This window comes from Myxocyprinus asiaticus, chromosome 7, assembly GCF_019703515.2.
Source record: "Myxocyprinus asiaticus isolate MX2 ecotype Aquarium Trade chromosome 7, UBuf_Myxa_2, whole genome shotgun sequence".
Taxonomy (NCBI): Eukaryota; Metazoa; Chordata; class Actinopteri; order Cypriniformes; family Catostomidae; genus Myxocyprinus; species Myxocyprinus asiaticus.
The window spans coordinates 27,321,684-27,337,177 of NC_059350.1; the positions used below are offsets into that span (position 1 = coordinate 27,321,684).

At 38.3% G+C, this 15,494-nt stretch overlaps 1 protein-coding gene across 4 annotated transcripts in view; it reads right to left on the reverse strand.

Annotated features, from left to right (window-relative positions):
• Window positions 1-4,208: 4,208 nt before the first annotated feature.
• The window catches only part of cbsa (cystathionine beta-synthase a), a 32,504-nt gene continuing 21,218 nt past the window's right edge, over window positions 4,209-15,494 (reverse strand). The window contains exons 7-17 of one of the 4 annotated variants that reach the window (XM_051702498.1): window positions 13,506-13,710; window positions 12,775-12,866; window positions 12,507-12,632; window positions 11,701-11,785; window positions 10,770-10,875; window positions 10,515-10,592; window positions 10,224-10,358; window positions 6,708-6,816; window positions 6,515-6,599; window positions 5,460-5,513; window positions 4,209-4,955 (exon numbers count right to left, since the gene is read on the reverse strand). In XM_051702498.1, the coding sequence (XP_051558458.1) occupies window positions 4,825-4,955; window positions 5,460-5,513; window positions 6,515-6,599; window positions 6,708-6,816; window positions 10,224-10,358; window positions 10,515-10,592; window positions 10,770-10,875; window positions 11,701-11,785; window positions 12,507-12,632; window positions 12,775-12,866; window positions 13,506-13,710 (1,206 nt within the window). In that variant the 3' untranslated portion in view covers window positions 4,209-4,824. Of the gene's footprint in view, window positions 4,956-5,459; window positions 5,514-6,514; window positions 6,600-6,707; window positions 6,854-10,223; window positions 10,359-10,514; window positions 10,593-10,769; window positions 10,876-11,700; window positions 11,786-12,506; window positions 12,633-12,774; window positions 12,867-13,505; window positions 13,711-15,494 lie in introns of those variants that run through there. The other 3 variants (XM_051702499.1, XR_007897691.1, XR_007897690.1) reach the window with 3 other exon arrangements.

A 15,494-nucleotide genomic window follows, 5' to 3' on the forward strand; every position in this document is an offset into this window, starting at 1 on the left:
GAGCTTCCAGTGTACAACAATACAAAAACAATACAAAAACAGCAGCAAGACATAGATGATAATAAAAAATAAAAACATAATTATACACATACGTACATACACACACAGACACACACATACATACATACATACATACACATACGTAGTGCAAATCTAATACAAATCTGTTATCTGTTATGTACAGTGCAAAATACAAATCTGTTATGTACAGTGCAAATGTTGTTGTTGTTTTTTCCCAGAGGAATGAAATGGCAGAAGAGGTTGGATGTGTTGGATAAATATAAAAAAGACTAAACTGTGTATTGCACATAGTTATTGCTCAATGGGGCAATATAACTGTTCATGAGATGGATAGCCTGAGGGGAAAAAACTGTTCCTGTGCCTAATGGTTCTGGTGCTCAGAGCTCTGAAGCGTCGCCAGAAGGCAACAGTTCAAAAAGGTAATAGGCAGGGTGAGTGGGGTTCAGAGTGATTTTTCCATACTTTTTCCTCATTCTGGAAGTGTATAGTTCTTGAAGGGGGGGCAGGGGGCAACCAATAATCCTCTCAGCAGTCCGAACTGTCCTTTGTAGTCTTCTGATGTCTGATGTCATAGCTGAACCAAACCAGACAGTTATTGAAGTGCAGAGGACAGACTCAATGACTGCTGAGTAGAACTGTATCAGCAGCGCCTGTGGCAGGTTGAACTTCCTCAGCTGGCAAAGGAAGTACAACCTCTGCTGGGCCTTTTTCACAATGGAGTCAATGTGTGTCTCCCACTTCAGGTCCTGTGAGATGGTAGTGCCCAGGAACCTGAATGAATCCACTGCTGCCACAGTGCTGTTTAGAATGGTGAGGGGGGTCAGTGTTGGGGTGTTCCTCCTAAAGTCCACAATGATCTCCACCGTTTTGAGCGTGTTCAGCTCAAGGTTGTTTTGACTGCATCAGACAGCCAGCTGTTCAACCTCCCTTTTGTATGCAGTCTCGTCATCATCTCGGATGAGGCCGATGACAGTGGTGTCGTCTGCAAACTTCAGGAGCTTGACAGAGGGGTCCTTGGCGATGCAGTCATTGGTGTAGAGGGAGAAGAGTAGTGGGGAGAGCACACATCCCTGGGGGGCACCAGTGCTGATTGTACAGGTGCTGGAAGTGAGTTTCCTGTCTCACAAGCTGCTGCCTGTCCGTCAGAAAGCTGGTAATCCACTGACAGATAGACATGGGAACAGAGGGTTGGTGTAATTTATTCTGGAGTATAGCTGGGATGATGGTGTTGAAAGCCGAACTGAAGTCCACAAATAGGATCCTTGCATATGTCCCTGGTCTGTCCAGATGTTGCAGGATATGATGCAATCCCATGTTGACTGCATCATCCACAGACCTGTTTGCTCGATAAGCAAATTGAAGGGGATCTAGAAAGGGTCCAGTGATGTTCTTCAGGTGGGCCAACACCAGTCTCTCAAATGATTTCTTGACCACAGACATCAGAGTGACATGTCTGTAGTCATTAAGTCCTGTGATTTTTGGTTTCTTTGGGACAGGAATAATGATTGAGCATTTGCAGCAGCATGGGACTTCACACTGCTCCAGTGATCTATTGAAGATCTGTGTGAAGATGGGGGCCAGCTGGTTAGCACAGGATCGAAGACACGCTGGTGAGACACCATCTGGGCCTGAAGCTTTCCTCGTCTTTTTTTTCCGAAAGATCAGGCTCACATCATCTTCACAGATTTTAAGTGCAGGTTGAGTAGCAGGAGGGGGGAGGAGGGGGGTTGCAGGAGGTGTTGGTGTTTGTGTGAAGTGAAGGTCAGAGTGGGGGTGTGAGATTGGGCCTTTCAAATCTGCAGTAGAACACATTCAGGTCGTCAGCCAGTTGTTGGTCCACCAGAGGGTTGGGGGTAGGAGTCCTGTAATTTGTGAGTTGTTTCATGCCACTCCACACTGATGCAAGGTCGTTAGCTGAAAACTTGTTTTTCAGCTTCTCAGAGTAGCTTTTTTAGCAACTTTGATTTCCTTGTTCAGTGTGTTCCTGGCCTGATTGTACAAGACTTTATCCCCACCCCTGTAAGCATCCTCTTTGGCCTGACGAAGCTACCTGGGCTCTGCTGTAAACCACAGTTTGTCTTTGAACTTTAAATAAGTCCTAGTAGGAATGCACATATCCTCACAGAAACTGATATATGATGTAACAGTATCTGTGAGCTCGTCCAGGTCTAAGGCTGCAGCCTCAAAACACTCCAATCCATGCAATCGAAGCAGGCTTGTAGTTCCTGCTCTGCTTCGTTGGTCCATCTCTTTACAGATTTACTATTGGCTTGGTTGATTTTAATTTCTGCCTGTAGGTTGGAAGAAGATGAACCAGACAGTGATCAGAGAGTCCCAAAGCTACTCTAGGGACAGAGCGATATGTATCCTTTATTGTTATGTAACAATGATCCAGTATGTTTCTGTCTCTGGTGGGGCATTTAATGTGCTGTTTGTATTTGGGCAGTTCACGTGTGAGATTTGCTTTGTTAAAATCCCCAAGAATAATAATAACTGAGTCCGGGTATTGTTGTTCTGTGTCTGTGATTTGATCAGTCAGCTGTCGCAGCGCTGTGTTCACACACACGTTTGGCGCAATATACACACTCACCAGAATAAACAAGGAAAACTCCCGTAGCGAGTAGAAAGGCTTACAGTTAACAAAGAGCGCTTCCAAATTAGGACAGCATATCCTCTTTAATGTTGTTACAACTGTACACCAACTTTCATTGATGTAAAAGCATGTTCCACTGCCATTTGGCTGCCAATACCATGGATGGGAATTGGATTGAGTGGGTTTGTTGAAATTGGTATGAGGATACGATTTATAAGATGTAAGGAATGTTTCTAGGCCAAATGAGTCAAAAGTTATATACAGATTAAAGGTTCGACTTTGCACTGATGGTGGCGGTAGAGGGTTTGAAGGGTAGACACCAAAGTTGGTCAGATTAATGTTCAGACCAGCCGCAATCAGTGTGTCAAATTTTACCATATGGTTTTACGGTTTGCCATAGGCTCCCTGCCAGCAGAAAAATAATCAGAACAAAAACAGTGGTGTGTGTGCCTCTGCTTAATAAAATCAGGAAAAGACCTCAGTGAGTGCTCACAACAATGCATTAACGGTTTACAGTATCACAATTGTTTATCATACAAAAGTAAACCAAAATGTTCTTAAAATTAAACAACATAAATATTATTATTTATTAAGGAAGTAATTCACTGCACAAAACACGATGTGGTTGACACAAACCATGTTTAAAGCAAACATGTATTTAATGTATTCTGGATTGTATTTCCTTTTATCTTGTGTAGTTGTCCATCTGCCTTACTTGGCTAGCTTCAGGTGACAGATTTCGTAGAGCCTGACTGGATGCAAGCCTTTGTGGTCAACAACAAAAGGGAATCATTTTATCCTCCATTTTGTTCGTTGAATAGCATATTTAATTTGCTAATCTAGCTATGATGATTATATGCTTAGCTGCATTTTATTATTTGCATTTAGCAAAATTTTCCCTGTTGTCTGCAACCCTATCAGAACTGACCTCACTGTGATTCTTTGATGTCAAACAAGAATCGTTGAGCAAACTGAAAAATTCAACGCAACATGATGCAGTAAGGTTTTGGGTTCTCTCAACGATGTTTGAATAATTGTCCTAAGTAACACTGCTTTGTTTAAACTAAATGCAAAAATTCTTGTTGAGAACTACTCTTTTCTAGTTTAGCCAACTGACAATTCACAATGTGAGAACTTTCATTTTGTCACCATTTAAAGTAATTTTATATGAAGTTACCTTCTTCGTCAATCTTTGCCTCTGAAGAGAGAGGTATGTCTTGTGAGGCAAGGCGGTATGAATAATTGTTTGATGTAGACACACAATAGACCTCAATCCTTAACACATAAACCTAAATAACAGTGACAATCAGCAAACCTCATTAAGTTAAAAGATGAGCTCCTAACTTCACCGCACAACTATCAACTAATAGTGCCAACAGTGCCAAAAAAAAAAAAAAAAAAAAAAAACCCCACCAACAACAAAAAGCATAAATAAATTCAGCAAACAGCAAGGAACAAGCCTAAAACACTAACCACATAATGTATTCATGTTGCAATGCATGCTGGGAACTCACACATCAGCAACACTGTTCAACATGAAATTGTTCGTTCAGACAACACTGTTTGACTAGTTGGGACAACATTTGGGGGACTATTGTTGGTCTAACATGTGTTTTTATATAGATGCAAAGTAATTTACATTTTGAGTTTCTGTGACTCAAAAATCCCCATAAGCTGGATAAAATGCAATTTCATTTTTTACAGTGCTGCAACCCATTTTTGGTCATGACCCACCAGTTGAGAACCACTGATGTATGAGAGTTAGATAAACTAGATCAACTTAAACAAAAAATTATACTGTTAAGCTTAGTCAAATCACACTCTTCTAAATTATATTATACAGATACACAAACTTTTCATAATAAAAAGGAGCAATGAAAGCAAATGAAAAACAGCTTTATGACAACATTAAACAATACTGTACTATTTTCTATAATTGTTTTAACACTAACCCCACCCTGAACAATTTGGTTGAAATTTGTGTACCATGACACAGCTGAAAATTCAGCTGCCTTCAATTATCGTTGTAAAATCTGTTAGACTACACAAAGTGGTACACTTTTTCATGATAAAAAAAATATAGTTACACCAAACACAAGCTTATTGTGCAAGTTTGGGCATTAAGATCTTATGACTATCTCTGAAGTGATTCTTTGATGTGCATTGCATTCAGATAGATTGGTTAGAAGACAGAAAGGCCTCTAATGCATTCAGAATTCATCTGCTGATTCAGACATGGACCGCTCTCTTTTCTCTCGTGCGGTCACAAAGTTGAGGAGATCGATGGCTGTCACCACTCCAAACACCATTTGCTTTAGACTAGAGGATCCATCTGTCAGATCTGAAAAGAGAGAAGTAAATCAAGCAGAAGTGAATCAAGTAAATCTAATGGAATGAGTAAAAGGCTCACCCAAAAATGAACATTTTGAAATTTTTTACTCACACCCATTACCTTTCAAACTTATATTATTTTCTCTCTTACAAAATATTTTGTTTTCCATTAAAAGGAAATGTCTTCTAAAGCTATACAATAGTGTGGCAGTGGGGGCATGGTCAAGTGTCCGTCCGGAGAGAAAGAAAGTGGTAAGCGTGCTTGCACCTGAGCTAGATTATGTTTAACACCTGTTTCTAATTCCAGTGAGCATGGGGAGAGCGGCATATAAGCAGCCTCACCACCAGCAGAGGAGAGAGAGAGTCTGGCACAAGGAAGGCCATGGTGCTCCTGAAGCTGTTACGTTTAATCTGTTATGTTTGTGAAGCTGATGTGTTTAAGTTACTACGTGCCTGTGAACCTGATGAGTTTGTGAAGTTGTAAAGCATTGAAGTGGCCAATTAAAAGTCCTACCTGAGCCTGGAAAAACCTGCTTCCCTGTGTTCTCCTTCCCTTCTGTTTGTGAAGCTGTGTTACAAATAGATTGGTGAGGAACAGACACTGAAGTTATTTATTGATTATCTTACCTGCCATAGCTCTCAAATGTCATGTGTGGTCATGTTTTCAAAATGGCTGCTTCGCAATTGGTCACGTGACATGCGAGAGCCCATGGTGTTTGTCATCAGTAATGTCAAACCTGACATGACATGTCTTGTGGCGCCATTTTTTAATTGAACACAAGCACGAAAGAGATTTGAAAGCTCCAAAACAGTGGAAGATTATTAGTGAATAATGGCTTGAATCTTGATCTGTTCTTCACACCAAGCTAATGGCTTAAGAGCACAAGTCATAGGTCATGAGGCATCAGTGTATTACTCCCTGCTAATTCAGAGTCTGGGGGATGGAGCTTTAACTTCTATCAAGTGATTATGGGAGAAAGATTTAAACTTGGTATTGGAGGAGGGAGTGTGGGCTAGGATTCTAAAAAACATCAAGTCTGTATCTAGAGATGCAAGGGTTTGCCTTATGCAATTCAAGATTTTACATAGATTCTATTGGACCCCCTCTAGATTGTATAGGCTTGGTCTTAAAGACACACCCACCTGCTAGCGATGCCAATCAGAAGACGGAGACACAACCCATATTTTTTGGTGGTGTGTTAAGATCCAAGAATTTTGGTTGAAGGTTCAGAGTTTTATGTGTGACATATTGGGCACTCAAATTTCACTTTTTTGTATGAAGTTGAGCTGCTTGGATATTTTGCAGAATTAGAAAATAACACTGGGTAGGAACGACAGATTAGTCAAATCAAGAAATCACGAAGGGTGAGAGGCTCATGTCAAATTTTTCAATTTCAGGTGAACTACTCCATTAAGCATTGTGAGTCAAATTTACTAAATCACAGTTTACAATAAGCAACTAATGTGCTGTAAAACCAATGAGAGGATGTTACTGCTTGGATATCTGTGATTCTGCAATAACTGGACAGTTATTCATAAACACTAACAGCCTTGAGAACAAACACTCACACTGAATCTGCTCATGGACTACCAGGGCAAAGTGATCAGTTTCCAAGATCCGAGAAAGCTTTCCCAAATTATCAGTAAGACGAATCTAAATTGGGCGAATGAGAGAGAAACGTTCAAATGGACTTAGGAAAAGAAACTGAAACAGTTCTTTTACAAACACGAAAAGTCCTTACAAACTTTGCACTGGACCCACCTGTTTGAACTGCTTGTAGAGCACTTTGCTGACAGGGTCAGAGGGCTTGACCTTTCCTGCTAGCACAGAAGCAAGCATGTTTCCCAGAGTCACCATCCCAAGAATCAGCCTGCAGAGTGAATCCAAAACTGCTTTCTTTAAAGGTGCTGTAAGTGATTTATTTTATTTTATTAAATGGCATGCAGAAAACGTCCTTAATACCTTTCAGATATCATTAAATAGGTGCCATGAAATATCACATCTGTCTCTGTAACAGCCCTAGGCTCGATTAACAACAGTGAAGAAGCTGTCAGTGAGCCGTGGTCAGATCGTTTGTTTAGCCAATCAGAAGACTTTCTGCCTGTCAATCATTGTGCGCATTCACAGGGCAGCCCATGTATTCTTTTATAAGTGCCGGTAAGGTGTCCTGCTTCTGCAAAATGCCCAAAATGTTTGCTCCCGCGAAACACTCATTAGCTCTAATACAATGTCTCCAAGTGTGTCTGTGTGTGTGCACGTGTCTTTGGAGTGCTGGGTTTTGGAAAGAGTTGTGTGGCTAATCAACGGCCAAGTCTGCCAACGTCCAAGTTGCAGTTCCAGAATGGCTAAAATCGCTTACAGCACCCGTAACAATTTACAATGAAATAAATCAAATTTTAATTTGGGCTGTCAATTAAATTATTTGTTATTATTGATCATATTTTTTTCATAGTTAACATGTTACCGCATTCCAGTGTTGTACAAAGTACCCAATCCTCAGACTTAAGTAAAAGTAAAGATACCTTTATGGAAATTGACTCAAGTAAAAGTTAACTCACGAGAAAAATACTTACGTAAAAGTATTAAAGCAACTAATAAAAAATCAACTTAATTATTCAAAATACAAGTAAAAGACTTAATGTGTCAGCTAATTATAGCCATGGCAACCTAGCTGAGTGGCAGTGCAGAAAGTAGGGCACTTCCACAAGGCTGTTAATGAAGTGTACTTTGTGAGATGTCATAATGGAGCTTCAATGATGTCACAAAAAGGCCTCTATAGACCTTATTCACGCTAGCACCATCTTTGATTTTTAATGGGAATGACAACGAGGCTGTGAGGGATAGACTTACAGTCTCTTCAATGGCACGAATGGTATAAAGCTCCTAGATCACATCTGATTTTCCACAACTCATGTTGTCTCGAGTTCTTTGTATATTGAATGTTCTTGGACAGATTTTTATTTGTCTGCGGAACGATCCAAAAACACTTTAAACTGCAGTACAGCCCACTGAAGAGACTGTAAGTCTATCCCAAACAGCTTCGTTGTAATTCCCATTAACAATCAAAGATGGCACTAGCGTGAATAAGGTCTATGATGTCATATTGTGGCCTCAATGATGTCATAATGGGGCCTCTATGATGTCAAAATGCAGCTTCTATGATGTCATAATGCAATCTTTATGATGTCATAATGAGATCTTTATGGTGTCAAAATGGGCCCTCTATTATGTCATAATGCAGCTTCTATGATGTCATAATGCAATCTTTATGATGTCATAATGAGATCTTTATGATGTCATAATGGGGCCTCTATATATTTTTGATTTTAAAAATGTATTACTATATGTTAAAAATTAACATGAACTAAGATTAATAAATATTTAAAATTATATTTAAATATAAAAATTCATTGTTAGTTCATGTTAACCAATGTTGTTAACTAATGTTTAACAAACCCTAATTGTAAACGGTTACCAATTTATCTTTCATAATAACACAGTACATTTTAATATCTACAAAGAAAGCACGACCTCGTAATCGTGTCGCAGGTGACTGAGTCATAAGTGTTCTAATACTCAGTGGATCAACACCCTTGCAAGCGCAGGAATTCACAACACACCATATGATGTCATAAAGGGCCCTCTAAGATTTCATTATGGTATATCTATTATGGCCCTGCGGTTTGCCGACTGCTCTGGAGCAGCCTGCAAGAGAAAAAACCAACAGAATTTGGCCTGCTTTTGAGAAATTATTTTAAATTCATATTCTCAACACTGGGAGCCGCTATCACATGAAGCCACATTTCACAGCTCATCATCTACACTAATGCGTTCTCTTTGCAATCATCACCAGCTCAGCGCATTAATCTTTTTGATTAAAAAAAATCAGGTTTGTAACACAAGTACCAACAGAACACAAACTGTAACTGGATTACTGATAAATAAAAAGTAATTCCTTGCATTAATCAACAGGAAAAGCTTATCTGATTCTGATTATTGTGGTGCGTCACACAATACTGCTGCTCAGCTGCAGCTCTACTGTATGTGCTTATCAATAACACTGAATGGACATAAAAAAATAAAGATTAAAATGTAAGCACATATCTCAAGGGCAATGAAAGTTACAGAATCTCTTACCCAGTATATTATTTCATATAAAACATTCTACATAAGATCAAAAATAATTTATAGAAGACACTGTTCCATTACAAGTATTCTTGATTAGCAAAATATCCTTTATTAAAATGTACTCATCAAGCATACAATAGAGCACAAATGACGTCACAGTACTGGCAGCTATTCTTGACTGCAAAACTATCAAGTGGACCCCCTGCTCCTGCGATTTTATCAGGAGGAAACCCCTTGGTCATATGGCGAAACTATCAAGGGGACCCACCCCCAAACTTGAGATGCTCCGATGGTAGGAAAAGTTCTTATTATGGAATTTATGTATGGTTGTTAATTGAGTTATTTTTAACGCATTATTTTTAATAAAATGAATCGCACTGAATTAACATGATAAATCGACAGCTTTTATAATGATTATATATTATAAATATAGTCAAAGTACGATTTTTTCCACTAATAGCATCTGTTTCTTTTGAAGTTTGCAGGCAGTGTTGAGCATGTAAACTGTGCATACCCCTTGACATAAACAAACCACAGCCCTTGGGATGACATCATTCTCTAAACCACAGGTATTTAGTAAAAGCCATCACTATCACTGGGCCGCATGCATTTTACATTTGCAGCAGTGTTATTTTTTGTGTGTTCATTCATAAAAGTAATGAAAGGGTCTGGAGAAATGTATTGGAGTAAAAGTATTAATTTTCTCTTCAAAATATTTAAGTGTAAGTCAACAGAAATATGTATACTACTGTAAGGTACATTAATTCTGTTGAACATTGGCCTGGGTTTGATTTGAAAATAAATGATAAATAAAGCGTGTCTTTCTCCATCATTTACTAATAAATGGGTCCTTCTCTAGAAACTATGTGTTTGTGCGGATGTGAGAAAGACACTTGCACTGTTCCAATCAGTTTCAATCAGCTCCGAAGCTTTCGATCAGTTTTTAGAAATCACAGAATTAACAGAATTAAACACTTAAAAAATGTCAAATTGAATAAACTTGTTAACTGTTTAACCTATTAAAATAAAATTGCATGCGTTAACATGGCCTAATTTGATTTAAACAGGTATCATCCATTTTAATGTCAGTAAATACTCAGAACTGAACCGATCTTCTGTAATTTGAAATATTGTGCATGTATGACCCACCCAGCTTCATCTACGACAGGCGCCTGGTCAAAGCCCTTCTCTTTCAAGATCTTGATGGTTTTTTGGCAAGTGACTGTGGGCAGAACAGTAAGGGGTGCAGAGAGGTTCAGGCTTTGCAATCTCAAATTCCACCACCTGGAAAATTTCAATGAAATGATAAAGGAAGGAAAGAGACACAAAACAAAGAAAGAATGAGAGGGTGTTCGGGTTCTAAATTTTTAACATTTAAACAATAAGAAATCAACTTCATCTTTGTTGTCTAAATCCTAAATAATAAAACTATCCTCTCACCAGGGCTTAATGACCATCATATCCTTTTCCCTCAGAAAGCCTTTCTGGAACATCCATTTATCACTCAAAAACTTGGACCTTGAAAAGGTACAATTTTAATCACAAATTTATAAACACCCATTGTTTCAGATTGAGCAAAGCCTTATATAAAGTGAGTTTTCTCTGTGGAGTATAGCCAGTGATTGGTGAAAATAGACACTTAAATTGGTTCTGCTTGCTTCTAAAAAGTAAATCATGTGCTTTTATCTCCCTTACATGTAGTTGCGAATAGAGTCTGGCAGAACAACTACACAGCACTGCCCTTCTTTCAGCTCTTTGGCAAACTTTACTGCAGCTGCCATGGCTGTTCCCGAGCTACCACCTGACAACAGAGACAGAGCATTACATGATAAACACTACAGTATAAACTTCCACAAATGCACTACAATAATGATATTACTTCTCATAAACAATGAGGCATAATTTAGCATGTGGTAAAATTCATGATTTACACTCACTGAGCACTTTATTAGGAACACCTGTACACCTACTTACTCATGCGATCATCTAATCAGCCAATCGTGTGGCACCAGTGCAATGCATAAAATCATGCATATATTGGTCAGGAGCTTCAGTTAATGTTCACATTAACTATCAGAATGGGGAAAAAATGTGATCTCAATGATTTTGAGATCACATTGCGGCCCTCGAGCGATCTTTTGCGGCCCGCGTTATGATATCATCATCAGAAATATATTTATCAGCAGCCTATCAAATCTGTATGAATTGTAAGGTGACCATTTACATGAGGATTTACACTAGTTCTCTACATTGCTGAATCACGTTAGAGAGGGAATTTGACTGCAAGAAAAAAATTAAAAAAAATTTTATAATACTATCATGGCTGATGTTATGAGAGCTGCGGTCGGTCTGCGCGCGTTCATACACAGTACATGTGCGCTCACGTTCAGTCTGTCAATCAAACATGAACACTCAAAATCTCACTTGAGAGTCACTCAACATGGCGCAAATCTGTCCAATCTCTTGAATAGCTCAAATGCTTTTTAGTGATCTGCTTCGGCGCAAAATGCTAAGGGGGGTGAACAAAGAAACCACGTCGTACACTTTTTTAGGACCATAGTGTTCCTAATAAAAGTGCTCAGTGAGTGTATGTAAATGTTCAGGTGAAAAAAGATATTGTGTTTACCACATAACAGCCCTTCATCTCTTATAAGCATTCGGGCCATGGCAAATGACTCCTCGTCATTGGACTTGTACCATTTGTCAACCATCTGAAATACACACACAGAGGTTGTAATGCACTCCTTCATAATTTGTACATTGGCTACAGTGGCCCCAAAAAGTATTTGGATCAAAAAGCACTTTAGGAAACAACACTTAGGCAACACTTAAAAATGCATGAATTACAATGCACAGACAACAAAATATCAAACCAAGTGGCATTTGCAAACAAATGATGCTAGAGCTATTCTAAAAACTACAGTAACTTTTCTGAACTTTTTTTTTTTTTTTGTAGATGTATGAAGTTACTTCCTGAGTTCATGAGTCCTAATAGAGTAACCACAGGTGTAGTTCATTACATTAATGATGGATGTGTTCCACTATTGTTTGACAACCAAAAAATGTCTAGACACTTTGTCTTTGTTTTGAACAGTATATCCATTTTTTATATTTTGAAACCAAACAAACACCACTTGGTTTGATATTTTATGAAATGAAAAGACATTAATAAATTTAAATGGTGGCTTAAGTGTCCATATACTTTATGGGACCACAATTATATTAGTTATATTAATTAATATGTTGGCCCCCAACGCCGTAGGACACTATGAAACTGTACTTGTACTGGAATCTACTGGTAAATGACAGAATAGCAACAAGGGGAACCAACATGTGAACTAATGCAGCAATTATGGGGACAAAGGAGAGACACATAATCTAAAAAGGACATCAGAGGTGTGTTTGGATGTAAATGTCTTCAGAATCACTTACTGATCTATCCAAGACGGTGGGTATAAAGTCATATCCGATACCCTCCACCTCATATTGGGTTTTATCTGTCCGGTTCAGCTCATTGGGCTCAGCAAGAATCGAGCCCTCTGGGTCCACTCCAACAATCTACCAGATGAGCAAGAGCTAATTTTCAGTGAAGCTGAATTTTTTTTTTCAAATTACAATTTAACAAAACTGGCCACATTTTCAAGCTTATCTGTTTGTGAGATATGCTGTGCAACAAGTCACAGAAAAATGTTGTGTCTACCTTAATATTGGGACATTTCTCCTTCAGTTTGCGGGCAATACCTGTAATGGTGCCACCTGTGCCAGTCCCTGCAACCAGCATATCCACTCTTCCTGTAAACACAAGTAAGGGGGGTAGGAAGATGTTAAAACAACAAGTGGATATGCTAGTGCATGCTGTGAAGATCAGAGGTGGGCCATGTTTACACCTGATATTAAAGGGATAGATCACCCAAAAATGAAATTTTCCCAATCACTTGCATTGTGAGAACCTACAGAGCTGAATTATTTTCTAAAAATCTTAGTTTGTGTTCAGCAGAAGAAAGAAAGTCATAGACATCTGGGATGGCATGAGGGTGAGTAAATGATGAGAGAAGTTTTTTATTTTTGGGTGAACTAACCCTTGTGATCCGATCACAAATGCTGTTTACACCTAATATTGTGCATCTCTTGTGACCATTTCTGTATACATCTTGCACAGTGTGTTACTGCATGATGATAAAGCGCAAAAAATAAAAAAGGGAACAATGCGAAAAAATTAATAAATGCTGCACCGTTTCTCCCAATGATACTTTGATTTCAATCTAAGCACAAATATGACATTTCGAGAAGAATTCTCAGATATTTTAGTGGAATAACTATATTAACTGAGACTTGGATGCATGCACTTCACAAGAAAACACATGAAACACACTTTAAAAACAGGTGTAAACAGGAAGAGACAAAGTGAGAGAGAAACAACATGACTATTACTATCACACTGCTCCAGTATCTCCTCAGCAGTGGTGTCATAATGAGCCAGGGGGTTGCTGGGATTGCGGTATTGGTCCAGGATATGCGAGTTTGGAATCTCATTTTTCAGGCGCCATGCCACACCCACATGGGACTCTGGGGAGTCAAAACGTGCACTGGTGGGAGTTCGGACGATCTCAGCTCCCAAAGCTCTTAACACATCAACCTAAAAAGACATATTTTGAAATGATGCAGGAATACTTAGGGCTGCACAATTATTAAAAAAAAAAAAGCAATCCAGATTACAAATACGACTACCGCAATTCATTTATTGTGAAAACTTATTACAGAATTCCATTTTAAACTACGCCTGTTGGGTCAACTATGCTTTTCGCTTTTGTTCAAAAGCTTCTTTTCGAGTGTCAGGTCATATTTCTTCAGCACTAATTTTCGTGTGGCACCAAGAACAGAGGTGAAACATAAAGCAAGCATCTGGGCATCAGACCATAAAATGTGAGCATTGGAATCAGTTGAATTACTGATAGGACTTTAGACTAATTTAAGCATCTCTGATTCGCCATTGCTGTTTCATTTCTCAACGGATGTGTCTGAAATTGGTTCGAAAACTGAACTGCTGCAAAAAATGTTGTATAGAAACCTTTGACAATTTTGAATTATTTTGGATTCTTTACATGTCACGCAGCTCACTTGCAATGTAGATGGTAAATACACTGCAAACAAGCAATGGCACAAAACTAGAATACTTCCCTTGGGATTTTCATATGTTTTTTATAAAAGGGTTTTTCAATTTATGATTAAAATAAGGTCTGTGGTACTTTTACCACATTACTTAACGATACGTGGACGTTTTGTTCTAATACATAAATTACACACAGTCATACCTCAAACGTGAAGTTTGAAGCCGTATTGAATTACACACTTTTTTTCAAATTCACATTTGAGGTATGAAAGTGTGTAATTTATGTTGTAAAACAAAACATCCACGTATCGTCAAGTAATGTTTACCACAGACCTTATTTAACACATAAGTTCAAAAACCCCATTATTAAAAAACCACAGGAAAATCCAGAGGGAGCCCATGTCGAATTAGACTTCCGGGTTCACCTACAAATTGACGTCACGGCTGAACAGCTCTATAGACCAATCCTTTGACAAAGTCACCGCTTACATCACACACGGAAGTGGTGGCAGAAATCATCCACAAACAGTAAACTGTTTTCAGATTCCGTTGTTGAAAAATTCTTTCGAGGGTTCTCATAGATAGCTGTGGCATCAAGCCATCAACAGAGCTGACTGGACTGAAGAGATCATTTCATCTCATTGCTTTGCAGCAAACATATGAAGCGAATATTATTAAAGATATGTTATTAACTCATATCATTATAATAATTGTATAGATAAGACTATTTGTGTATTTATGATGGTTTTGTGTCATACTTTTGTTTAAACATCTAATCTGTCAAATCTAACACAACAGTCCATCGGCTTTCTGCCACCACATACTGCACATGCGCTGAAATTTTTGTAAACAATAGGATTGGTCTACTATAATAAACACGGTACAGAGCCACATAGAGGACAGGGTGGGAATTTTTTTATGAAATAGTTTTGCGTTCCCCCACAATAAGTTTTGTGTGCCCTCGCAATAGTTTTGCATTCCCTCGCAATAAATTTACTATGGTTTTACTACAGTAACCATATTTTAACCTTGATTTTCCTAGTTAAATTATAGTAATATTTCAAGAAAACAAAAACAATTTGAATAAAAATCATAATTTTGTGGTTAATATAGTAAAACTATTGTAACCATAAGAATAACCATGGTAAATCTATAGAAAAACCATGGTTACTATATGTATACAGTATTCTGAATTAAAACCATGGTTTCCACCAAAAAACAAAAACAAAACATGGATAGCTTTGGCAGTCATGGTTACTACAATATTACAACACAAAAATGATTTCCACCCAAAAATATGATTACTACAG